At 38.0% G+C, this 26,397-nt stretch overlaps 2 protein-coding genes and 1 long non-coding RNA gene across 4 annotated transcripts in view; 1 reads left to right on the forward strand and 2 right to left on the reverse strand.

Annotated features, from left to right (window-relative positions):
* The window catches only part of LOC149819061 (nuclear transcription factor Y subunit A-3-like), a 35,305-nt gene extending 24,894 nt beyond the window's left edge, over nt 1–10,411 (forward strand). Inside the window, exons 6-7 of one of the 2 annotated variants that reach the window (XM_089984040.1) lie at nt 7,535–7,721; nt 8,789–8,842. In XM_089984040.1, coding sequence (XP_089840166.1) covers nt 7,535–7,721; nt 8,789–8,802 — 201 coding nt within the window. In that variant the 3' untranslated portion in view covers nt 8,803–8,842. Of the gene's footprint in view, nt 1–7,534; nt 7,722–8,788 lie in introns of both variants that reach the window. The other variant, XM_089984039.1, reaches the window with a different exon arrangement.
* A 129-nt stretch (nt 10,412–10,540) lies between these two features.
* ENH1 (rubredoxin family protein) lies at nt 10,541–12,950 on the reverse strand. Its single transcript, XM_089984041.1, has 6 exons — nt 12,739–12,950; nt 12,419–12,622; nt 12,158–12,324; nt 11,218–11,299; nt 10,967–11,035; nt 10,541–10,835 (listed from the first exon to the last, which is right to left on the reverse strand). The coding sequence occupies exons 1-6, from the start codon at nt 12,844–12,846 to the stop codon at nt 10,665–10,667; spliced, it is 801 nt and encodes a 266-aa protein (XP_089840167.1). The 5' UTR covers nt 12,847–12,950; the 3' UTR covers nt 10,541–10,664.
* A 3,365-nt stretch (nt 12,951–16,315) lies between these two features.
* Nucleotides 16,316–18,583, reverse strand: LOC149819064 (uncharacterized). The gene is made up of 3 exons (XR_016427347.1): nt 17,038–18,583; nt 16,666–16,754; nt 16,316–16,536 (listed from the first exon to the last, which is right to left on the reverse strand). It is a non-coding gene; the product is annotated as an uncharacterized LOC149819064 (long non-coding RNA).
* Nucleotides 18,584–26,397: the final 7,814 nt, after the last annotated feature.

Raw genomic sequence — 26,397 nt, forward strand, 5'->3', positions numbered from 1 at the left:
AACCGCTAAAACATTGCTAGTCTCTAGAAATATTCCAAAACATTTTTGGGCCGAAGCCGTCTTAACCTCAACATACCTAATCAATATAATGCCTTCCTCAAAATTAAAAAATGCATCTCCTTATGAAAAACTTTTTAAATTCTCTCCGGATTTCAATCGTCTTCGTATTTTTTGTTGTAAATGCTTCGTTCTCTTGCATAAGAGATATAAGTTGTCTCTAAAGGCAATTGAATGTGTTTTTCTAGGTTATTGGAAAAATAAAAAAGGCTATAGGTGTTTTGATTTCGAAAATGACAAGCTATATGTTTCAAAAGATGTAACTTTCTTAGAAGATGAGAATGGTTTTGAAAAAATGAAAAAATCAAATGAAAGTGATTATATGTTTTTACATGATCTTATTGATGACATAAATGATGATTCTATGAATCATCTTGAAAGCATAAAAGACACTTGTGATGTGTCCAATCTTGATGTGTCACCATCAAGTGATGGTGCTAGTAATGAAAATATTAATGTTTACACCCAGAGAGATCAAGGAAGGCCTATGAGCTTTGGGCAAGCGGGTTTAATGTGACCCTGCTCATAGCAATGATGACAAACAATCATTTTTCTTCTTCCATTGTAGTTTCCTTGTTTACCGAAGTGAGGAGGTTTATAGGTTTCTACATTGTTGCCGGGTTTGGATATGACAAGCACTTAATCAACATTCTTACTCATGCCAAACCTTGTTTCTTCTTGAGTGATTTCGGCAATGGCATCCTCTATTGGAGGAAAGATAGATCTATGGAGAAGTGATGACCTCACTTGCTCAAATTCGAGACGTAACCCAAATAAGAATTGGAACAATCGATCTTGTTCCATTTGCTTTTGTCTTAATTCAATATCTTCCATAGCAACCCATTTTGGCTCTAAAAGAGCCAACTCATCCCATAGTGGATTTAAAACACTATAGTAATCTTGAATACTTGAATCACCTTGTTTGGTGGTTCTAATTTTTTCTTGCAAGAAATATGCTCTTGCAAGATCCTTTTGGGTATACATACCCTTCATAAAAAACCAAGCCTCATTGGCCCAACGAAATTTAGCTATATTAGCACATACCTTGAGTTCAACATTGTTCATGAACTAAGCAAGGATTTTTGCGTGATTGCTTTCCCAATCTTCATCTTCTTTTTGATGATTTTCAATGGCTTTGAGGCGAGCATCTCCTTCAAGAGCCTTTTCTTAGCCACCTTCGATCTTTGTGAGCTCCAATTTAGGTTCCAGAATGGAACCCATAACATACCCCCAAAGTTTCTTACCTTTGAGGCTGTTCTCCATAGCCGAAGCCCACATCATGTAGTTCTTTCCATTGACTTTGAAGGATAGGTCAATTTTTTCTTCCATAATGCCACCAAGAAGTGAGAAACGAAAGACAATAGATGAGAAATATACGTACCACGCTTTTCCCTCTAAGAACCGAATGACTCTGATACCATGTAATGAGATATGCGGAAATATAAAGAATGCTATAAGCACTTGCAATGTCCTACAATGGACAAACAAAAGAGACAATAGCCAAGTCCACAAAGGGATAACACATACACAAGCGCCTTGAGATAGATAAAAATATAAAAGTCTCTTCATTGAAAGTGAGAGAGCTCTCAAGCATGAAGAAAATACAAAAGGGTTCACCCCTATTTATACAAAAGAAAAGAGAGGAAGGGAGGCCACATGGCCTCAAAAGGAGAGCCACAAAAGGGGGCTCCCATGGAGTCGTTGGGAGCCCCCAACAGTCATAATTGTGACCATTGGGGGCCCCAACGACTCTATGGTGGGGCTCCTTAAGTGGCTTTAAAGAAATAAAAAATAAAAAAATAAAATAATTACAGAAAAAGAAAAAAGAAAAAAGAAAAAAACAAGTACCCCTATCGGGTAATGTGTGAAATGATCATAATACCCCTATCGGGTATTATGGTATATTTGAAGAAATACACACACATATATATATATATATATGTATGTATTGATACATATATTTTAACAGATAGAGGTTTACAATCCTTCATACCTGCCTTATCCAATAAATCCAAGGTATATTTGTGTTGAGTTAATGAAAGATATCTATCCCGCCGATCTACCTCAACCCCCAAGAAATAACGTAGAACCCCCAAATCTTTCATCTTAAACTTTCGACTCAAGAGAACTTTTGTAGCTTCTATATGTTCATCAGAATTCTCAGTAATGATAATATCATCTACATATATGAGAAGTAAAATACTGACCTGACGATATCGAAAGATAAATAGAGAATAATCGAGGTGAGATCGAATAAAGCATGTCATTGAACTTCGACAGAGAAGCTATCAAACCAAGAACGAGAGGTCTGTTTTAGCCCTTAGATGGTTCTTCGTAATTTACAGACATGGGTGTTGGGACTGTGTTCTGCATACCCAGGGGGTTGCTCCATATACACTTCTTCTTTCAGACTTCCATGCAAAACTACATTTTTGACATCAAGCTGACTGAGAGTCCATCCATACTGAACCGACAAAGATAAAATTAATCGAATGGTTCCCATTTTGACCACAGAGCTAAATGTCTCATCATAGTCTTGCCCATATTCTTGAGTAAAGCCTTTGGCTACAAGTCTCATCTTGTGGCATTCAGTGGATCCATCAGGTTTATACTTGATCTTATAAACCCATTTAGAACCTACAATATTTTTGTCTGAGGGTCTAGGAACAATCTCCCAAGTTTCACATTCATGCAAAGCTTTCATCTTCTCATTCATAGCCTCAACCCATTTGACTGACATGTATGCCTGCGAGAAACTGATGGGTTTATCTTGCTTTTCAATTTGAGAAACGAATAATTGTAGGTCCATAGAGAAGTTATAACTGACCCATCTCTCAATAGGGTGGCGAATTCTTTCGGTTCGTCTGGGCTGCACATCGATTTGTTGAGCATTATTCTTGTTTCGCCGTACATAGACGACTCCTTGAAATTTTGTGGCATCTAAAGTAGGCATGATAGGAGCCAACGTATTTCTCAACCCTTCCATCTGAGGCTCTACATCAGTCTCACTCCGTTCAACATGTGATGTATGGCATGAGGGAACATCATGCGTCTCTATCTGGTTAAGTAACTCAGTAGCAAGCCATGGCTGATACCACTCAACATCCCTGTTGTGCCCATCTATACTCCCTGAGTCCTCAACAATGGTTTCATCAAACACAACATTTTGTGAGACTTTGATGCGATGGGTGGTAGGGTCATAGCATCGATACCCTTTGTAATGATCGGCGTATCCAACAAACTTGCTCCTGCATGCTTTGTCTTGAAACTTATCACATTGAGAGCTATCAATATGAACATAACATATGCAACCAAACAGTCATAATTCATTATAATCAGGTTGAATCCTGAAAGGTGCGAAATAAGGGGATTGGTTTTCTAGCAATCTCATGGGTAGACGATTTATGATATACACAACAGAGTGGAAGGCTTCCGTCCTTAAACTCACGGGAATGCGAGTGTCATGCAACATACTCAAGGCACTTTCCACAATGTGCCGATGTTTTCTTTCTGCCACACCATTTTGTTGTGGTGTATGTGGGCAAGATATATGACGACTTATTCCATTATCTTGGAGAAATTCAGTAAATTCTTTTGATAAATACTCGCCCCCCCATCACATTGAAAATGTTGAATTTTAGACGATAATTGATTACAGACTAAAGCGTAAAATGAGCGAAAGAGCTTGAACACCTCGGATTTATGTTTCATAAAATAAATCCAAGTATATCTGGAATAACTATCAATAAAAGTAACGTAATAGCAACTACCAGATAAAGAAGATTGTGGGGCAGGTCCCCAGACATCAAAATAGACAATTTCAAATGGCACAAAAGCTCTTTGATTTATTGAATTAAAAGGCAGAACATGACTCTTACATAGTTGACTGCTGGAACAAAGTGAAGTATCAGACTCAACACTCAGACTAAACTCTGAAACAAGTCCAGTCAACACAAGTTTCTTAATAAATGAACCATTACAATGACCCAAACGACAATGCCAAATCTCTTGCTTATTACACTGAGATAAACTAAAACAATCTTTGGATGACACTAGCGGGACTGGCTGAATGACCCACGAATTTGATGAAGCACCACGAACAGAAGAAGATTCCTTGATGACATACATGTTTCTCTGTCGTTCTCCTTCAATGAGCGTCTTCTTTGTGAGAAGATCCTTGACACATACATGAGTAAATTCGACGAAAGAATTAGTATCATCAACAAGTTTAGAAACAAAAACAATATTCTTGACGATACTGGGAGAATGATAGACATTGGACAAATTTAAGGAAGAATTAGGGAGTGAAAGGTTAACATTTCCAGTATGAGATACAAAGTGAAGGGTACCATCTCCAGTTTTAATACAAAATTTTTCACGATAAGGAATATGTTTCAAAATCTTACCGACATTACCTGTCACATGTGCTGCAGCCCCAGAATCAATGTACCAGGTTCCTTGCTCATTCTGCTTAAAGCTTAAACCTAAAAGAGCAGATATCAAAAGATTCTTCACATTATCCTTTTCATCATCCTTCAAGTCTTTTCCTATTATTCTTCTGTGAGAGGATCCTGCACCATTAAATTTTCCTTTGTTCAGTGGGTTGTACCAGCAATTAGCTTTGATGTGCCCCCTTTTATTGCATTGAAAACATGTCGGTATATTCCTGGAGCTCTGGTTCCCTAGGAAAGAGTTGGGTGACATGTTGGGCGTGGGCAACAATCTTCGTCCTCCTTGACTATTTCTTCCCTGTCCACGTCCACCTCGAAAGCCTCCACGTCCTCTTCCTGACATCATCCCTGTAACCAATACATCATGGTTGCTGGAGTTAAGGGCCATCTCTTCTCTAATAGTAACTTCACACTGCAATAACTTCGTGCAAAGATCTTCAAAACTTGGCAATGAAGGAAGACATAGGAGGGAGGTGATCAACATATGATAATTGGATCCGAGACCATTTAGTGCCTGTTGAACCTTTTCTTTGTCAGGAATTTCACAACCCACCATGGTCAGTTGATCAGTGATGGTCTTGACTTTGTTCATGCAATCTATAATTGACAAGTTTTCTTTCTTCAAGAGCTGAAATTCTCTTTTTAAATGTAGGATTCTGGCCTCTGAAATTTGTGAATAAGTCTGCACCAACCTCTGCCATAACTCCATAGCCGAGCATTCGTCGGGAATGCCTACTAAGACCTCTTGAGAAAGGGTAGAGGTGATGTAAGCAACGACTGCTTGATCTTTTCTCCTCCATGTCCCAAATTCTGGATTGCGAATCAATTTGTCGGAAACCTCCCCTTTATCATCTCGCTCCTTCTGCATCACAAACTTTGGCTGTGCATAAACTGTCCCATCGAGGTGTCCAGAGAGATCCAAGCTCCTGATAAAAGGCAAAATTTGCCTCTTCCAGGTCAAGTAATTCGAGTTGTTCAGTTTTTCAGAGATGAGTTGACAAAAAAACTTGACGGTAGAGAAGGAGAATCCATGACGAAAGGAGAAGACACAAAGAAAGATCAATACAAAACGACAAGTGCAGTAATACTAGGAAGCAATCGGTGCAGCAATATCAAAGATTTCAGCAAGCTCGTCTCCTTTTTTTTTTATAATGAGGACAAGCTAGCTGCAGACATTCAAAAAATTCCCAACTATGTTGATGCTGCCTAGAATTCTGGAAAGGCCAAACAAGACAACAGTCTGATTTAATTAAAACCGAACTAGATGTGCTACTGACGTCAAGATTGGTCAGGCGTCCAGGAATAGAAGTAACGTCAAAAATAGAGTAAAGAATTCAGATCGGGCAAAGTGCAGAACAGAAAACACAGATCTGATAATCAAAACAGATCTGACATTAATAAAGGGGCTGATGCAGCGTGAACAGGTTTCAATCTGTTTCACGTGTGCTCATCCGATAATGAAAACCTGCAGTGTGGACAGATTTCAATCTGTTTCATGTGTGCACAGGTGTTGTAAAGAATTGACGTTCAGATATGGAGGAGAAGAACAACTTCAAGAAATAAAAATCAGGTATGGTAACGCCAGATCTGATGCAGCACGAAACAGAGACTTCAAGAAATAAAATCTGGTATGGTAACACTAGATCTGATGCAGCACGAAACAAATTTCAATCTGTTTCACGTGTGCACAGATGTTATAAAGGATTGGCGTTCATATATAGAGGAGAAGAACGACTTCAAGAAATAAAAATCTGCCCCTTTTTTTGAGTCTGAAGAGAAAGGAACATCAACAAGGAAGAAGGGAGAGATATTTGAAATCAGAACAAAAAAAAACTTGATTCACAATCAAAGATCAAGACAGAGAAGGATCGACATTGAGAGATAGGAAAGAATCACGGTGACCTGTTAAAACGTTGGATCTCGCAGGACACACCTTCTGGAACTAGTTTCGTGCACATCGGGCGGTGATCATAATCAAGCCTGTTCTGATACCATGTTAGAATTCGTCCACCAGTGTTCGGTTGATGCAGAAGGAGAAGATTGTGAGAGAGAGGGGCGACTGCAACAGATGGTACGATCCTTCATACTAGGATCGTGCCCATGTTATATATATTGTAAACTGGATTGAGTCTGGATATTACACTATATTACATCAGTTCCAGACCCGAGATAAAGAATACAGAGGAGTTTGGATTAATACATAGGTTTTGGGTCCAGATCCAAACCCGTAAACACAGAGAATAAATAAACATGGGTAAAACATAAAACAACCCAGTCTCAATATAAAGCTCGGCTAGGTGCAAAGGGTTATGATCAAGAAGACATTGATTACTTTGAAACTTTTAGTCCTGTAGTTAAACCTACAACCATTCAGACTATTTTTACTATTGATGTGAGAGATCAATGACGTGTTAAACAGCCGGATGTTTAGAATGCATTCTTGCATGGTGATCTTAATGAGATAGTTTATATAGAGCAACCTCTTGGATTTAAGGACCTTTGTTATTCAAATCACGTTTGTAAACTCCAGAAGGCACTTTATGGTCTTAAACAAGTTCCTAGGGCTTGGTACCAATGTCTCTCTATTGCTCTTATGGATATGGGTTTTCTTAAGTCTCATACAAATACCTCTTTGTTTATTATGAAGAAAGATAAGATTATAATGTTTTTGCTAGTGTATGTGGATGATATTTTGGTCATTGGTAATTCTGCCTATTTCATAAATAAGCTTATTAAGACTCTTCGCAGTCTTTTGCTCTTAAAGATCTTGGTGACTTGCATTTTTTTCTTTAGAAAAGAAGCTATTCTTACTGTCCAGGGACTTATGCTTTCACAACAAAAGTATGTGATTGATCTTCTTAGTCGTGCAAATATGGCAAAAGCTAAACCAATTTCTACCTCGTCATCTCCATCTCAGCACCTCTCAACACAAACTAGATCTAGTTTTCATGATCCAACATTATATAGAAGTATTCTTGGTGCACTTCAATATTTTACTTTGACCATACCTGATTTATATTATGCAGGTAGCAAGGTATGCCAATTTAATGGCTAAACCAACTACAAATCATTGGGCTGCAGTCAAGCGAATACTTCGTTATGTTAAGCATACTATTCAGTTTGGTCTCCTTATCCGTCCAACACCAAATTTTACTCTCTGTGCCTTTTCTGATGCCAATTGGGATGGTTGTCCTGATGACAGAAAATCTACAGGTGGATATGTTGTTTACCTTGGCTCAAATTTACTATTTTGGAGTTTAAATAAACAATCTATTGTTGCCCGATCTAGTACGGATGTTGAATACCGTGCTATTGCAAACATTGCAGCTGATCTCATTTGGATTCAATTTTTACTTGATGAATTAGGCATATCGTTGAAATCTATTCCTGTGCTTTGGCGTGATAATGTGAGTGCTACCTATATGGCTGCTCATCTTGCCTTTCATCAGTGCAGTAAACATGTGAAAATCGATGTTCACTTTGTTCATGATAGGATTCACAAGAAACAACTGGTTGTTCGACATCTTCTCTCTGATAATCAGGCTGCAGATATTCTTACTAAGCCTTTGCTGGATGCCCGGTTCAATTTTCTTAGATCCAAACTTAATGTCCAATCTGGCCGTTGTGTTTGAGGGTGAGGCTCAAGGTAAGGCTGAGAACATGGACTCTAGCACGTCAGTTAAGGATGAAGATGAGGGTAAGGTAAGGCTGAGAACAAGGACTTTAGCAGGTCAGTTATGAAGAAGATGAAGATGAACATGGATAGCATGTCAGATTTGAAGATGGAGATAAACAAGGACTCTATTTCCTCGAGACAAGGAGTCTTATCCACACATGAAGATCCAGTCAAGATAGGAGACTTATTTAAGTCTCGTACCCATCTTAATGGAACGTCTCCTATTGTTTTATCAAATTTTCTTAAAGATAGAGATAAACATAACAGGTTACGTTGGAATCCAAGATCACATGTATCAACTTGTAAACCTCCTTGATTGCAATATATATATATATATATATATATATATATATATATATATATATATATATATATATATATATATAAAAAGGACTCACACACACACACGCTATAGGGTTGAGTGTGTGAGGATTCATCATGGACATAGGTGTATGCACTTCTTGTGTGGTTGTGTTAGTCCTCTCTCTCTCTCTCTTCTCTCAACTCTTTTACATGCTATGGCTTTATTATGGAAATTACCATGTTTCCTTCTCATTCCTCGAAAACTGATTTTCTTTTATTGTGGTTATGGCTCTTTCTTCAGCCTTATCTTCATGAATCCCGTCATCTTCATGCAATGAAACGAGCTCGTGGCTGTGGGGGCAGGTTTCTGAACACTAAGGACCCTAAAATCTCAGATGTGGTTTGTCTTCAGCCTGGGAGTTCATCTTCTGAGGCTATGCAGTCAGAAAATGGAAATCCAAGTTCACTAAATGGTGCAAGAAACAATTCAGAAGTCAGCAGTAATTTGGAGTTGTGGGCAGGGGTCCATGGCCGTCACTACTATAATTCTGTTGGCTATGCAGACGATCATCAGCACCATTTCTGATCTGCAGCCTACTTTGCTGGCAAGATGACAAACATCAATGGTTCTGTGGCAGTTTTCCTGTTAACTGGTGACAGTGATATGGTAAGAAACTCCTACCGACGTCTTGCCAGCATCTATCTGGGCTTCAAAAATTTGGTGATTGGCAAATCATCCTTGGCTTGTTTTTTCTTCTTTCTCATGTACTTAAGCACTGATCAAATTGTGTTTACAAAACTTTAATTTGGAAGTATTACTCTGTTGTCAATGAACAGTATATGAATGGACGCCATTTTCGGTTATGTTTAGTTCGTTTTGCTTTTCCCGCTTACTGGCTCCTTTTCTTTCTTTTTTATTTTAGTCTGTTACATCCTTAGAATCCATTGCACCATCTTGTACGGTGAGGGAGCGTTTGTTTCCAAGGTAACACTATCCGCATGGAAGGTCACGTGAAAAGTGTTACCATGGAAACAATAGGACTGCTTCTGTGGTGAATGGGGTCTAAGCATAGAAATTTGTTCTGGGTTGAACAGGGATGGCCTCCCTTGCAGAAAGTCATTTGCACTGCAACGTGTGACTCTGGGCCTTTTTCTGAAAAAAGAGGCCTTCTCTTAGCATGCAAACGGTTCCTGGCGAGGCAAATGTGGAAATGATTTCTATCAAAAAGCAGCAAGGACCGATGAAAAAAAAAAATGGATGTGGAGGGCCCAAGAATCACCCGTATAGATTTATGGTTTGTTACCATGCTTGAAATCCACCCATGTGAAACTTTTTAAACGAAACCTATTTTCGTTTTTGCTTACGAACATTAGCCCTGTTCTTGAACAAGTCATGTTAGGATGGTTACGATTAGGGCTGGTAAACGAGATGAGCTTGAAGTGTTCAAGCTAGGCTCATTCTTGTAGTGAGTAAAACCTATTTTTCATAATCAGTCAGAGTTAAATGAGTTGACTTGTTTATAGGAAAAATACATTGTTTTTGAGCTGGAAGAAATAGAATTACTAAAAAAATACATGTAAAATGTATTTAAAATATATATTTTACTATGAACATATATGAATCGAGCTGAGCCAAGTACTTGTTCATATTCAGCTTGTTGAGCCTATTTTATGAGTTTGAATGAGCTCTTTATGAGCCACGAGCGGCTCAGCTTGTTCCCAGCCCTAATTAAGATCCTATCATTTGACATAGGATGGGTTCATCCTACATTCAATCCCAGCTGTCCGTTAGGTTTATGTCAAAGGATGCTATCCTTTTTGTTCAATGAATCCCCATCTCCCCCCTCACCCCCTGTCCCAAACAGATGCAACATCCCATCAAACAAAAGTGGCCCCCTCTATGCTAGGCATTGGTTGGATGCTTCTTCGATTAGGTTGGACAAATGCATCACTATACAAGATATGTGGAGGTTTGGAGAATTGGCTTCAACATATGGAGAGAGAGAGAGAGAGAGAGAGAGAGAGAGTCATTCTCAAATAAGCTTCGGCACTTGAGTCAACAGGCTCACTTGGGAATCAACTCGACAATTTCAAGGGGAATCCAATTTGCTCCTATATATATATATATATATATATATAGCTTATGACAATAAATAAGAAAATTACCACTTCCAAGTTTATTGAAGGCCATAAACAAGTAGCGCTGCAACACCTGCAATACCAGCAACAAGACCAAAAATCACTCCAATGGGAGGCAGTCCACCTCCGATCGGTTTTCCCGTGTTCACATCGTATCGGGCGAACCGCTTCTTCGGAGCCGAGCATTGCGGACAGGCGTAGTTCTCAGGCTGCAAATGTTAAAAAAAAATGAAGTAAAAAACACTTTGCCATGCACATCATTGACAGAAAACAAGCAAACAATTGCCTCATTCCTCCCAACAGCTTGAACCGAAAAGATTCTATGTAAAGAGAAGCTTGCCTGCTCCTCAAAAGATTTCTGCAGTGTGTAAATGAACCCACAATCAAGACAGATGTGTGTGGCTCGAGCCTGCAGAAAGTTCCCAGTAAAACTTGTTTAGTAAAGAAACGCTTCCGACCATCTTCAGTTTGGCCAAACAATTTCCATAAGCACAAACAAAGGAAAACTTTAGGTACTAAGGCCCACAACAAACAGAGTTATGGAAGAAGACAGAGAGGGTGCAATAGAGGAGGAAGAAGAAGAGGACTCATCTTTTGTGCTTCTGTTAGCTTTCGCCCGAATCTGGGGGGAGCTGGCCGCTTCGGCAACCGCTTCACGTCCACATCCGCTCCCCTACATTTTCCCAACATTATTTCACAGCAAGGAAAATGATTCCATGAGCCTAGTCTTTTAGATCATGCTTAGACTCGTAGTTATAAGATGCATATATGAATAGAAAGTGAGTGAGCTAATAAGAAGGATCCCACACAAGAGACTGCTTGATCTGACCATCTTCTACCCAGAGATGGTGGGTGGTGAGACAACGACACATTCAAAGTGTGCAATGTGATTGCACTTGATCCACTCCATAAAAGAAGTTGGTTCCACTCAACCCCTATGCCATCCCCATCTTCATGCCTCTCTTAAAATCATATGTTGCAAGTTGGTTTAATCAAATCTGACCTTATAAAGGGATTCAACACGGTCAATTTAATAAGAATCGACCTTGGATCATATTTTTTAGATGAAAAAATATGACTTTTTAAATCAGAAAATTGTGTGCTTTGTTAAAGGTCGATTCTTGAATTGCCCAAAAAACCTGCACAAGTCCGATTTCGGCAATTTAAATGCCAATCTTCACTAAAAGAACGATGTAGATCACATCCATGGAGTCCGATTTAAAAAAAAAAAAAACTTGCATCAACGAAATCTCAGAGAGGTACGAAGATAAAGGACGACATGAGTGTGGAGCCGATTTCTAAAAGAAGCGGACGCGAGAAGAATGCAGTAACTAACTGTTAAAAGAAGTGCCTTAAAGGTTACATTTGGAAGGGTGAAAAATATCTCATAGGAAAAGAAAATTTTGCTCACGGGAGATTTTTTCTCCATGAAATGAAAATTTTTCTCCTCTGTGTGACATGAGAAAATTTTTCATGTTAGAGTGTGGTGATTGGATTAGAGAAGGGAATGCAAGATTGGGAGTAGTGTGACCTGCTGACCACAAAGTAGACGGAGTCGGGCTTGGCCTGGATGGCAGTTTTGGTAAATCCCAGCTTATCTGCGGGCCAAAGTTCATCGCCGAAGAAGCTGCTCGTGTAAATCACCTGATCGCCGACCTTCAGCCCTGCCTTGGCCGCGTTCCCCCGTCCATCCACAGCCTTCACACCACATACAGAAGAGAGATAAGGACTACGAAAAAAAACACCCCTAAGCTTCAAGAAAATCACTAGGATGCCACTTAAAAAACCAAACCGTGATGACGACGCCACCTCCGGGCTTCGGACCGAGGGTGAGGCCGAGGGGCTTGTCCACCTCCACCTCGATGCTCTTCGATGCCCCCGCCGTCTTCGCCCTCACCTCCAGACCCCTCCTCCTGATACCCTCCGCTCGGGAGAGAATTCCCGTTTTGCCCTCGGCGATGGACAGCCCACGCCCATGGAAGCTGCTCCTTTCTTTCTGTATCAACACACACACACACACACAAGCCTCAGAAAACGATGATCAGGCAAATGTTGAATTGCCGAGAAAAGAAAAAGAAGGAAAATCAATGGCTGAAAAGGTTATCAAAGCGCCTGTAAAAAGAAGGGTGTGGAAGTGGGTCTTCTTCTTCCGTTGGGGAATGATGATGATGATGAGGAGGAGGAGGAGGAAGAGGGGAGAGTTGCAGCAGCTGTTGCCATCTTTGCTACGAACCGCGACTTCTTCTCCGCGTGCCACACAATGAACAGTGTTTCGTTAGAAGGCTCTGCTTCTGTGGAGGACGCAGAAACAACACACGCCGTCCTCTCTTGGGGGAATTGATGAAAGGATAATCTAATCTCTAACGCACACCACCCTTCTGTTTTCGGCCGCAAAAAAAAAAAAGGCTTTTTTTTTTCAATATACAAATATGCAAATTACCAGTAGGACCCATTTGTTCCAAATTCCAATAGGCGCGGGTACCGGTAGGGATGCACAACGAACCGCTAGCTCGGGCTTCACCTGTTTAAGCTCCGCTCGATCTCGTTCGAAAAAAAAAATAAACGAGCCTTGAACACAAGTCCAGGCTCGGTATGAATAAACGTTTGATCAAATTAATTTGGAAAAGCTCGATAAGGCTCACATAAAATTATATATATATATATATATATATATATATATATATGGAGATGATAGAAAAGAATATGAATGCTTTGAACCTCACGTAGAAATGATTGGAGGAGAAGGATTCATGTGAAAGACCCAGAATGATTTTCTTTTTTGGTTCATATGGCCGACTCCAATCGTTTTGGGATGAAGACGTAGTTGTTGTTATATATATATATATATATATATGATTGCAAAATAAAACTAAAAAGTCATTATCTCTTTAATTTGGGCATTAGTCTCTTCCTCGACAGGTAAGTCTTTTTGGAACAATGGTCATAGTCTGAACAATGTTGTTCAAGCTCAGCTCTGAGCTTGAACACTGGCATTTTAAAGCGAGCCAAATTCAAACAACCCAGGCTCGGCACGGGTTAAGGAAAGCCTTTCACGCCGTTACCCTGCAAGAAATTTGCTTTCACAAATACCAGCAATATATTTGTCATATGCCTATCAGGGAAGCAAACGGGTCACATCCAGAACAGCTAAATACAAGGAAGAGTTGGATTTGGTCGAAACCAAAACAGCTAAAAATTGCAAAACCTCCGTCCTAAATCTGACCCATTTGCACCCCTGATGCCTATGAAACAGATGTTTTTCATATGGAAATGTGAATCCTACGTGAACCCCACGATGAGGTGTTTGTTTTAGTTAACCCAAAAAAGGTAGCCCTTTTTCCACAACACCAAGTGAAACAAATGAGTTCTAAAGGTGCCACTTTTTCTTCCGTATTTTACACCGGAAAACCGCAGCTCGGGGTACGGAGACTTAATCGCTGTCCTCAGAGGAGTAAAATGCCGTGGCTAATTAAGACCCTCACCCCCATGACCTATGCTGGACTTGGGCTTATGCAAGGGGTAGCGCCGCAAGAATCAAACCCCGACTGATGGTTGGTATGCCAGAGCCAAGGCCCGTTCTAACTACGCTAACCCCTTCCAGGTAAAAAGGTGCTTGTTTTAATCTAAAAAGAACAAAAGAGGAGCGTTTTAGTATGAAATCTTATGATTAGACGGTAAAACTGTGTTTCATGTGAGCACCTGCCTAATGTCACATTTGACACTGACTACAAATGGTAACCTCTATTTAAGAATTGGGAGTCAGAGCGAGTGTGTGACTGGAAAAATGGGAGTCACCAATTCCTGGATTCGGCAGCCACCATGCCTAAGATGCGGTAGTTATCGAATATAGTTTTGAATACATGTATAAACAGGAGCATATTCAGTTATCAGCTGAGTACCTAGTAAAAGATACTCCGGCAAAATCACTGCCAGCCACGTCATAGATCTGCCCCCCTCCTGGGGCGTAGATAGGATTCATGCGAGGGGGGGCAAACAGGGGTGTAGAAAAAAAAATTGTGTGATAGTCGGGGGCAGCGCCCCCGAAAAAACTTTTTTTTGAGATAAAATAAAAAATGGCTACAATTATTAATAAAAATCTACTTCATATAGACAAATCAAACTATTTGCTGCAGTCAGGGCTGGGCTAAAAAATGGATAAAAATCTATTTCATATGGAATCAGGGCTGGGCTTTAAAAAAAAAAATTAACTGTTTCGGGAGGCAGGACTGGGCTACAGCCCAGTCCTGCCCCCCCCTGGCTACGCCCCTCCCCCCCCTCTTTCCAAAGGGAGGGGTAAAGCCGCAGAGTTTTTATGCTGTCAGGACAGAGTCAGGGCAACTACGCATATGATCCTGGAGTGGTTTCTCTAAGTACAAATAACAAAAAAAGAAGGGGGGGACCTGATTTTATCAAACCACCACCATTACAATACTTTCACAAGAATCTGAAATCCCCTATTCTCATCTCAGTTATCAGTTAATTTCCAAACAGAGCTTTATATGTATATAGACTAAAGTGAAAACGGCTTGACCGTGACTCAAGTTCGCTGGTTTTATTATTCCTAGCAATAGCCAAGTTAGTAATTAAACATTTTATAGCATCCATTTATCTTTTATTTTCAATTTTTATTTGGTTGAATTTTGTTATAAGAGTAATACATTCAAATTAACACTAAGAAATTTAAGCCACTACAAGAAATTCGAGCTGCGCCAGTAAAAGCCTCAACCGGGAAAAGTTTTACTGTGCAATTTACATTCGCCAGTGAAAATCTTTTTCAATGGTGCAAATTCAGTGCCAGTGAAACACTTTCACTGGCGCAAACAGTGCGCCAGTGAAAATCTGTTATTTGAAAAATAAAGTGGTAGAACATGCAATGGTTCATCCACCTAATGACAATAAGAGAAGAAAAGATGTGATCAACATTTAGACATCTAACTACTTTTGTCAATGCCCAGATTACCCCTGGACAAAAAAAAACCTACACCCTGTGCCCAAAATTTTAACCCTTAGACTGGATAATGGATACTTTCAACATATTCTTGTTGCAGATTCTTCCCAGATTGTTCATTTATTTCCACAGTTTTATGAAAGTGGCAACTCCTCAGTTCCCTCAGTTCATCAAAACAAGGAACAATTGTGGCATCAACATTAACGCATGCATCATTATAAAGTTTCAATGCATCTGCACAGTAGTCAGTATATGAGCTCCACAGAAACAGTCATACCAATTTTTATGCTCATTTGCATATTCATGTATTTATGCATTGCAAGTATTGTGCATATCTTCTTGTGAAGAATGTGTAATTGTATATGCTGGCAAGCAGACATGTACGTTCTTAGACCTGAACTGCAAAGTATTGTGCATATCTTCTTGTGAAGAATGTGCAACTGTATATGCAGACATGTACATTCTTAGACCTGAACTGCAAATAATGTTAACTCTTACAATCTTGAACGAAAGTGCTTCCATTTAAACAAATGCAAACATATATACATATGTCTGCATACATGTGTGTGTGTGTGTGCATGAATCACTTTGCTACTAATTCTACTTGAAGTGAAAGGCTTTTTGTCTGACCCTATTAGCAATAGACTCCAACGATTGCTCTATAGATAGAAGTATGTCTGATAAACTAGCAACAACTACATAACCAGAACTGTGACATATCATTCCTCTTAACCAAAAGACTAAATTCAACGCTAATAGTTGAAAAGAATGATACGTTGAAAAATACAAGCACCCCCCATACCAACATCATACCATTATCAGCTGCAGGAAGAAAATAAACGATTAGCTTCCAAGGGAGTCACTTCCTGACCCTGACCTCAAGAACTGCAGCAAGCTGATTTCTCAGGAGCTTTGCCATCTCCACCTGTTGCGTCTGGCTTGTTAAGCTTGGCGGCTTGAGGCTGTAATAAAGAGAGTTAGGCTTCATCACAGCTACCCCAAAAGACAAAATCCAAAACCTTTTAAATAAACCACAGGGCAACAGATATGAAAAATCAGCAACTACTTTTCACGTTGAATGTATCTGGTACCTTGGCCTTAGAGTCCGTGTCAGCGAGCCTTTGCTCTATATCTCTTGCAATCAGCTTTGTCTTTGCACATTTAGATTTGTCTTTGCACTCTGCAACACATCGGTTATGTCAGTAGCAAAATGTGGAGAGTATTTGAACATTTTATAATTTAAGCCATGGACTCAGGTTCATGTCATCCAAGTCCAACGGTGACTAGCTAGGCATAGCCTGTAACTCAACACTTTTGGTATTGAAGAATTGCTGACTCTTTGGATCACCTCCAACAGAGTTATGTTCTACTCATATGAGCATTCCCAAAAAAGCAGTAGGCCTAAAAAACTAGATTGATCTCCAGTTTCAAAATAACATATAATGGCATTTGATATCACTTACAGTTTCAAAGAACTTGATGCCATACTCGTCAGCAAGAGCCTGTCCTTGTGAAGTAGGCACAGCCTAGAAAAAAACAGATAAACATTGTGTCAGGGTATATACATTAAAAATAACATGGGTGTGCATGTGGGTTGTGTCTTGGTGTGTGTGTATAATGGGAATCACTAGGCTAATTTCTATCATGTTTTTAATCTAAGTCAACGGGAGATGAATTTCTTATTTGGAAGGATGCATCACTGTGGCAGACTTTAGCTACAAGTCTTCTGTACTATAAACTAAGCAGGTTCGCTCTTACATGACAATATCCAATATTGATGAAAAATGATTAAGAAAGATACCCGACCCATCAAGCTCGACAGTCCTGATTTTGAAGTCTATCCTGAAAGGAGTGCAAATTTTGTCAAGAACTATTGATAGTAACAACATTTTCAATCAAAATGCTGGAGAGGAGAGTTAAGAATAGCACATAAAGAATGCAAGGAGAATATGAATACACATAAGGAGTATGATTGATTACTGTAAGACAAGGAGAATCAAGTTGTCCAAAAGATGCAGGAATAGGCAAGACCAAGCTAGAATGGCTTGGCCTCACCTGCACCAACCCGGTATAACATGGGTGATGCAAAAAGAATGGAAATTTAGGAAGATTTGAACATCACAAAGAAGTGAGGCTACTGTTTTATTTCAAGAAAGAAACACAAGGCCCATATCCGTTACAAAGTTTGTTTAAGAAAATTGGGATTCACACTATGTCCTTCAAACCACTGCCCTGTAAACTTTAGCCAATTGGTGATACAGCAGTCACAACCTTCAATAGTATCTGAAATTAAACCTACATAGATGTAATCAATTGTTACCAGATTAACCGAGTATCCCACAAGAAAAAAAAAACTAATGACAAGCCATCCTTTATACCACTTACAATGTACTCATATCTTCTAACAGAGCAAAAACATGACTATGACTGGAAGAAACAATGATTAACATCTAATCACAAATTATTAGCATCAGCCAGGAATCATAACAATTTAAAATATGAAGTCTACTTAGTTGCAACAGAATGCAGAGCAACTTTACACCAAAAAGAAAACAGAAGGAAAAAGATCTGGTGCAAAGCCTATAATTGTAATATTTATTTTGGTATATACAACAAAAAATACTCCCATACGATCACATTTGAATAAGACATGATAAAAAACTAACTTCCAATTTTTTTTCAAAACGACAGTTAACAAATGTTTTGGTAACCAAGTCATTGAGTAACAAGGTAACTCGAACAGGTTAAGAAACAAAAGAGAAAAGCAACTCAAAATTCTCTTATTTGAAACAAGGACGATCATTCCAGACTCAAAATTACTGAAAGCTGGATTCAGAAAATCAAAGGAAAAAAAATTCTACACAGAAATCCTCAGGAAACACAAGAACCAGGAAAAGTACAGACAGCAAAACTGCATCCCTAGAAAACAACAAACCAAAAAAAAAACACAATCAAACAAAACCCCAATAATTCTTACGTATTATAACATGACAATCCGTAAAACCTAAACGCTAATCCGTCGCTAAACAGTTCAGCGACAGATTTGCGATGGATTAGCGTCAGATAGCGTTCGTCGCTAATCCGCAGAATTCTTGTAGTGTAGTTTAAGAAAAACAATTATTTATTTTATTGCAAGATTTTCCTTTGGGAGAAAATCTTGGTAACAAGATTTGTGACGATGACATAATTGAATCTAGGGCATTGGAAATTTGCATGGTCATTATATTTACTTAAATGATGAGATTTATAATAACTTCACCTATTTATATAATCTTATGTAAATGTTGGAGTTGCCTATTTAATTTTGAACCCAATACATCATTCATGCATAAAAAATTTGGAAAACATTTGGAACCCAATGCCATTGCGGTTGAAGGGAAAGTTTTATAGGACGACTATTAGGCCTGCTTTACTATATAGTACGGAATGTTGGGCTGCCAAGAGACATCATATTCAAAAAATGAGTGTAGCTGAGATGCGTATGCTGAGATGGATGTGTGGAAATACAATAAAAGATAAGATTCAGAACGAGGAGATACGTAAGAAGGTAGGCGTTGCACCCATTGAAAATAAGATGAGAGAGAATCGTTTACGGTGGTTTGGACATATTCGACGAAGGCCTAATGATGCTCCAGTTAGAAGGATGGAGAAATGGGAAAATATATTAGTTAAAAGAGGTCGGGGTAGGCCTAGGAAGACATGGATGGAGGTGATAAGAAAGGATATGAATGCTTTGAACCTCACCGAGGACATGGCATTGGATAGAAATGAATGGAGGAGAAGGATTCATGTGGAAGACCCATAATGATTTTCTTTGTTGGTTCATATCGCCGACCCCAATTGTTTTGGGATGAAGGCGTAGTTGTTGTTGTTGTTGTAAAGTGATAAGGTAAGCACATTGAATAATAAATTAATCCCCAACCTACTGCATGTTGTGTGCTTGAGGTTGACTAGAATAATGCAAATTTATATGATGCAAGAAGATAAAGTTATTAAAAATCATATTTATGACTAAAGTTCAATTTTAAAAGATCTCTCTTAAATCCCAAGAAACATTGTTTTCACTAAATGACAATATAATACACCATATAGTGGTAATCATAAACCTTGAACTTCATCTAGGTTAATAGAACTACATGATCACCCTTGAATTCAACCATTTGATTACGATATTTAAAATTTAAGGGCATTTTACATCAATGTGATGCAAAGGATCTTATTTAATTAGAGAACATTTGAGATTAATTTAAGGCTATTGAAATCTTTATAGGCAAATTCAAGAATATTAATGCAAATAGTGCAAAGATAAGTGAAAAACATTATTAGAATATATTGCAAAGTTCTTGACTGCTTATGAATTTTATTTAATTTTTGTAACTTTAAGTGTTAATTTTCTAATCTATTTCTTGTTTGATACTTTCTATTATGTATTTAAGTTGGTGTTAGATAGACCTCTACTAGATCAAATTCATCATTATAAACATCATGCTACATGTTTTTGAACATGTCAATGACAATAGGTAACCACTTAGGTGGTCATCTTTTTAGTTTTTTTTTTATCTTACTAACAATTACCATGGCCAAATTTTTTGATACATATTTTTTTTTTAAAGAAAACATTTAATTCTTGGTTACATAATTAATCTCCTTTGGAATCCATTCACATTTGAATATTTGAAAACTGATGATAAAGTGGTATAATCTTTAATATCACTATCCACTAATCTCACACATTCTTTCATTGTAATCTTTCTCACACCAAACACCTAAGTTTGCTAATTTGATTTACATTATAATGCCCTAAAATTTTAACCTGAAAATTTGTGACTTTTTTTATAATATTTAAAATACTTTTATACTTTTAAAATTAACAGTGAAAACCATTTGCTCAAAAGATCGGTTAAAGAGATTAGAGGATTACAGAACTAACAAACTACTTACTTAATTGAATTAAAGTTATCAATCGCATAGTTGACTTAAATCAGTCCAACAAACTTTAAAATAAACATCAGAGTTCAATTCCAGGTATGCATGATATTACAATTCCGTAACAAGAATAACATTAAGTAATAATGCATACACTTACCGATAAAGAACTGATAGCCTTTTTATACATGAGTGACTTTTAATTGTCTTATTTAAGTTCTCTTTTTACGTGATGTATACCATACTTAAATAAATGCATAAACAATTAGAGCTTTACTTCTTAGCCTTATAGGTACTACACAGATTTAACCTGGATCAGGATCATGGATCTAAGAGGAGTATATTCAAACAAGTTATGACATAACCTGATCAGGTACCTTTCACAAGTACCGAGTGAGAGATGACATAATCAAAAAAGGGCTCTCAACACCAATACCTTCATCCTGATGCATCAAATTTCACTTTTGAATTCTTTAACTTGTTACTACACGACTAATGTGAGGGCTTTCGCTATCTTCGTGATTAAGAAGAAGCAACCTTCTGCACTCAAAACTTGGTTTCACGAAACTCAGAGTACCACTTACCTTCTCATTGTAAGTCTCAATAAAATTAATGTTCACAGCCTACATACATTAATGCACCTTGAACTTGAATTAAATCTATTGGTTTATGTCTGACGTAGTAGTTCACTCTACAACTAAAAAAAATCTCATTTACGCTTTTTAGTGGCACAAAAATGGGTTGCATTAAAGATAAAGAAAAAGAAAAAGGCCGTGAAAATATTTTTTTCTGGCGCAACCCTACACTCAGCCAGAAAAAAACAGTGTTTCTCTAGCGCAGTATCTATTTACCAAAGATTATTGGCTTTCACTGGTGCAGCCTAAGCGTACGTCAGTGAAAATCCTCTGTCCTCCAGTGCCCCGAGTAAAAATCGCTAAATATTTTTGCGGGTGACAACCCCCTTTCTCCCTCCCTTTTTTTCGTTTGCTCCTTGCGGAAAAGTGTTGATCTGAGGGAACTAGGGTTTCCGTTTCCGTTTCCGTTTCCGTCCTCCCGACGGAGAGGAGAAGAAGACGACGATGCTCACCCTCTTCATGAGATCTCTGCAATGACTGATTCTAGAAGCTTCTTTCGTTATGGTCGTTCATCTCGAGTCTGGTCAGTTCAGGGTCGTCCATCCCCTCCTCCTCTGCTCCCTCCACCCTCGCTCCCCTCTTCAGACCCACGGTCTTTGAGAACCCAGGCGCAATAGAAAAATGTAATATATAAATACTGGTCAATTAGGGTCATGCGTTTTTTATTAAACGAGTGAGAGGAGGGGAAGGGGATGGGTTTTTTCCTGTGAAGCCTTTTCGTTTTTCAGTGGCGGTGGGAGAAGGGTTTTCGAAAGAAGGGGGAAAGAAGAAAAAAAGAAAATCTTGGGGATTTTTTGTGGCGGCAAGATCGATCTAGGGTTTGAATCTTGAGCGATCTCTCTTAATTTATTCATTTTTTTCCTTTTTTGGTGAATTTCTGATGGACGTTCTCCATTCGCTCGCCTTCGCCGCAATCTCGTCTCTGATTGAGCTTCGGAAAGGTATGTCTCTCTCTCTTCGAAAAGGTATGGTGTCTGATTGATTATTGTGTTCATGGCGATCTTAAAGTTTTCTTCAGTCGTCGTCGTCGTCTTCTTATTGTGGTGTGATGTGCGGTAAAGATTGTTTTTTTCCGACTTGGTGATATGATATTTTTCTATTTTGGATAGCGTCCATCGTAATTTCTTAGTCGCTAATTAGCGACTGAACTGATCTGTCGCTACTTTCATCACTACTTTGCGATGGATTAGTGAATGCCATGATTCATTGCGAGTCCGTCACTAAATAAGCACTGATTTGGTTTTGCGATAAATACATATCCGTCGCAAAAATTTAACGATGAGTACATATCCATCTCTAAATTTTGTCACTAATTTAGCGACAGATTAGCGATGGATTACATTCCGTCGCAAAACATCAGTTGATTCAGTTTTTGAGACAAATAAATATTCATCGCTAAATTTGTGAGGGATATTATTCATCGCCAAATACCATCGCCATTTTGTGACTGAATTTCTTCAGAAAATCCATCATTGAATATTAGCAACGGATAATATTTGTCGCTAATCCATTGCAAAATTTTAAAAAAATAAAACAATTTTGTTTGAAATATAAATATCGAGAAAAAAATTCTCGTTATACAATTTATATAAACTGTGCATAAAAGACAAAGTACACATAAAAAATACATATACAAAGTAGGTGAAACAAATTTAACATAAGTTATAAGTGAAACAAATTTAACAACCCAGTATAATCCTCGCCAAGTTCTAATTAGTTATAAGTGAACATATACAAAGAGTTTCATTTGAAACAACAAGTACGTGAAACAAATTCAACACATGAAGCTACTCCTCACCAAGATTCAAAGCAACATCCTCTTCATTGTCTCGATCTGCCCCTCCATCCATGCCTCCATCAGCTCCTCTACACTGATCATCTGCAGCATCCTACAAGAGAACCAAAATGTTAGTATTGATAAACAAAATATAATAAAATAAATTATATGCAATACACCTAATCTAAGGCAATCAAAGTAACATGGCTAAATGACACATAGACTAGCAATAAAGTGAAGGATATTAACTGAATTCAGAGGCCAACAAACAATACATGTAGAGTCCCTAAAAATATTAGTTGAGGTTCTGAGTTGATAGCCATTGCCAATTGGCCATTAGATTCTGAGTTGAGGTTGTGTCAATGTCCTGTCCAGTACTCATGGCAACACAACAGAGATTAACAGTACGTACATGCAAGAGGTAATCATAAATGAATGATAGCAAATTATACTAAAAGAAATAATGAACAAGCCATAATCAAATAATAGAACCAAGAACTAATAGCATTAATTAATAAAAAGCAATCATTTATTCAAAATAATCTAAAGTATACAAATAAAATCAAGTGAAATAAGCCAATTTGAGACAATAAGTCTCAGATTTATAAGTCGCATGCAATCATAACTAAAGGTTCAGACTAGTGAAATGATACCAAAAACAAATATTGAATATGCAGAATGGTGGACAAGATCAAAGTGCTTGTTGTACTCATGTAACACAATTATAGAGTTGATAATATCTTTGATTTTACTCTTGTTCTTGCAATATAATAGTCTACAGAAAGGTATGCCAAGGGCATCATGCAAACAAAGAGATAACATAGCTTTATATTCTTCAAGTATAAACCTAAGAATTTATAGCATAACACTCTTAAGTATCAACACCCACCAGGTACACCTCTCCAGTGCAGTACTCTAGTGTGAGACAACTCTTCTTATCATTAAGACACTTTGGTTTGACCTCCCCTTAAAGAGTTCCCATGTGCTTCATATGGGAAATTGGTAGAAGACAAGATATGTAAACCAAGACTAACTAGCTAAGCACCATACTTTCACCAGTAGGTCACCTCAAAAGATTTGGCCTTCTACCAAGCCCTCTCTTACTCTACCATCTTCAGATAGCAGGAAGGTGCATTCAGGAAAAGGTTTTCAAAGTTCTCAGATAATTATCATTGTCCACATTTCCTCCAGCAGAAGTAACTAGATTGAAGTTAGAGAATCTTATTTCCAGTAGGTCCCATAAGGCTTTCAGACTTCATGAAATTGAGATTGAGCACGCGCCTCACCAATCAATCAAGATACCACATCAAGTTTCATGAACACATTAAAAGAAGAGACTCCAGATCCAACTCAAGTACAATTATCAATAATATAAGACTAATGGGTAATGATAAGAATGAATCTTGTAACTTGATTTTTTTTTCAACTATTGGAAAAGGTTTTGGGAACTTAAAAGTACAACAAAAAAGTCTGAAATTATACTTAAAGGAGACAAGCAAAACACAGGCAGCATAGTACTGTTTCCAAAATTATACTTAAAAAGTTGGCTTCCAAATCAGTTTTTTTCTGATATAATTCTTATACATCCAAATTTGAATTTTACTGTTAATCCAATTAACTTAAATGTGGTAATAGCTACATCCAATACCAATTCCTTATATTACTGGTACTAATGACCGATGGACGCTTCTAATCTCCAACCTAAACTCTGATGTAAGTATTCTATTACTGGATACAAATTATGTGTTGTGCATAGTTACTATATTAAAGTATAGTAAAATTCACATATTAAAGAATAGTCAAATTCAACTAATATAATCATAATAAAATATTATAGGCATATATGTATTAAAATCTAACGACATGAAACTAATGGCATGAAACTTTAGATATGCATTGAAATAAACGTTATACGTACTTGACGGGCACTGGAGCTTATGTTGAAGGCAGACAAAGTTCTCATGTCCCAAAAAAAGTTACACAACTCATTATAGACAAGGTTAGGAATGACTTCATGTAAAAAGTTACGCATTGTGTTCTGAAGAAGCTGACGGACACCATCTCAAGAAATAGCAGGGTCAATCGGACACTGAGAGTTGATGCTGGCGGAAGAACTCCAAGAACCCTCGCTGGAGGAGGCAACGATTTTTGTGGTATTCATATTACTCCCAAACTCGAACACACGACCTTTTTTGGGTACACCGATTGCAGTCACCCATGTTATAGGATCAAAAGGCGGATGCTGAGTGGAGTTACCACCATATTGCTCTATATGTACCTTTCCTTTGGTTTCAGTACTTTGCCATTGTACTCTTAAAGTTTCAATTCTGGTCATTTACATATTACTTTTAAATCCATACGGGCCTTCAGATTATCTTTCATCTTCCCTTTGACATTCATTATCGTATTGAACACATTATCAAACATATTTTTCTCCACATGCATCACATCCAAATTATGTCGCATAAATAAGGTCGGCCAATATGGCAGTTCTCAAAATATAGATTTCTTTGTCCAATTGTGATCCTTCTCAAATCTAAGGAAGGGCATCGCACTTCGAGCATCTGTCAGTCCATATGAAAAGTATCACAATCATCTTAAAATCTCTATGCCAGACAATCGTGTAGGTGAACCTTCTATTTCAGTTGTGCCTGCTCAGAACACATTCCTTTATCGTCAGAACAGATGGTCGTTGGGTAGAAATCGACAGTGACAATAAAATCAACACGGCTTTCTTCCATGCATCAATTTAAAAGATTTTGTATCCTCCATGCAGTATGGACATGCCAATCTCCCATGTGTGCTGCAACCAGATAACATATCATATGCAGGAAAGCCACTAATTATCCATAGAACAACAACCTTTATATTGAAGCTTTGTTTTTTATGGGAATCGTACATGAAAATACCATCATCTTACAGTATTTTCAGTTTATCAATCAATGACCTCAAATATAAATCAAGATTTTGGCCTAGAGACGTCAGACCTAAGATCAAAAGAGACAAGAAAAGATTTTGACGCTTTATACACAAGCTTGGAGGAAGGTTGTATGGGGTAAAAAATACCGGCCAATACGAGTATGGGGTTGATCTACCCCTAAATGGATTAAATCCATCTGTATATAAACCAAGTCTAATATTTCTCACTTCCATTACGAAGGTCTGATGAGTACGATCAAAGTGCTTCCAAGTTTCCACATCAACAAGATACATGATCTTGTCTTTGTCATGTCGAACTTTATTTGCATGTCATCTCATGCGTTTAGATGTCCTTGAAGACATATACAGTCGTTGCAATCTAGGGGTTAGAGGGAAGTAGTGGAGTGACTTGCATGACACTTCTTTTAACCTCGTGGTAGCATTGCCCCTTGTCTTTGGCTTGAACCGAGGATGCTCACATGACAAACATGATCTGCTATTTTCTTGATCTTTGAAATACAACATGCAATGATTTGGACAAACATCTATCTTTTGATACCCTATAC

The sequence above is a fragment of the Nuphar pumila genome, chromosome 13 (genome assembly GCF_984573655.1).
Source record: "Nuphar pumila chromosome 13, dmNupPumi1.hap1.1, whole genome shotgun sequence".
NCBI lineage: Eukaryota > Viridiplantae > Streptophyta > Magnoliopsida > Nymphaeales > Nymphaeaceae > Nuphar > Nuphar pumila.

Coding starts and splice junctions, on each gene's coding strand:
- ENH1 (XM_089984041.1), bottom strand. CDS start 12,846: ATGGCAACAGCTGCTGCAACTCTCCCCTCTTCCTCCTCCTCCTCCTCA. Junction 11,300..12,157: donor GTCTACTTTGTGGTCAGCAG/GTCACACTACTC, acceptor GGGAAAATGTAG/GGGAGCGGATGTGGACGTGA. Junction 10,836..10,966: donor AGAAATCTTTTGAGGAGCAG/GCAAGCTTCTCT, acceptor TAACATTTGCAG/CCTGAGAACTACGCCTGTCC.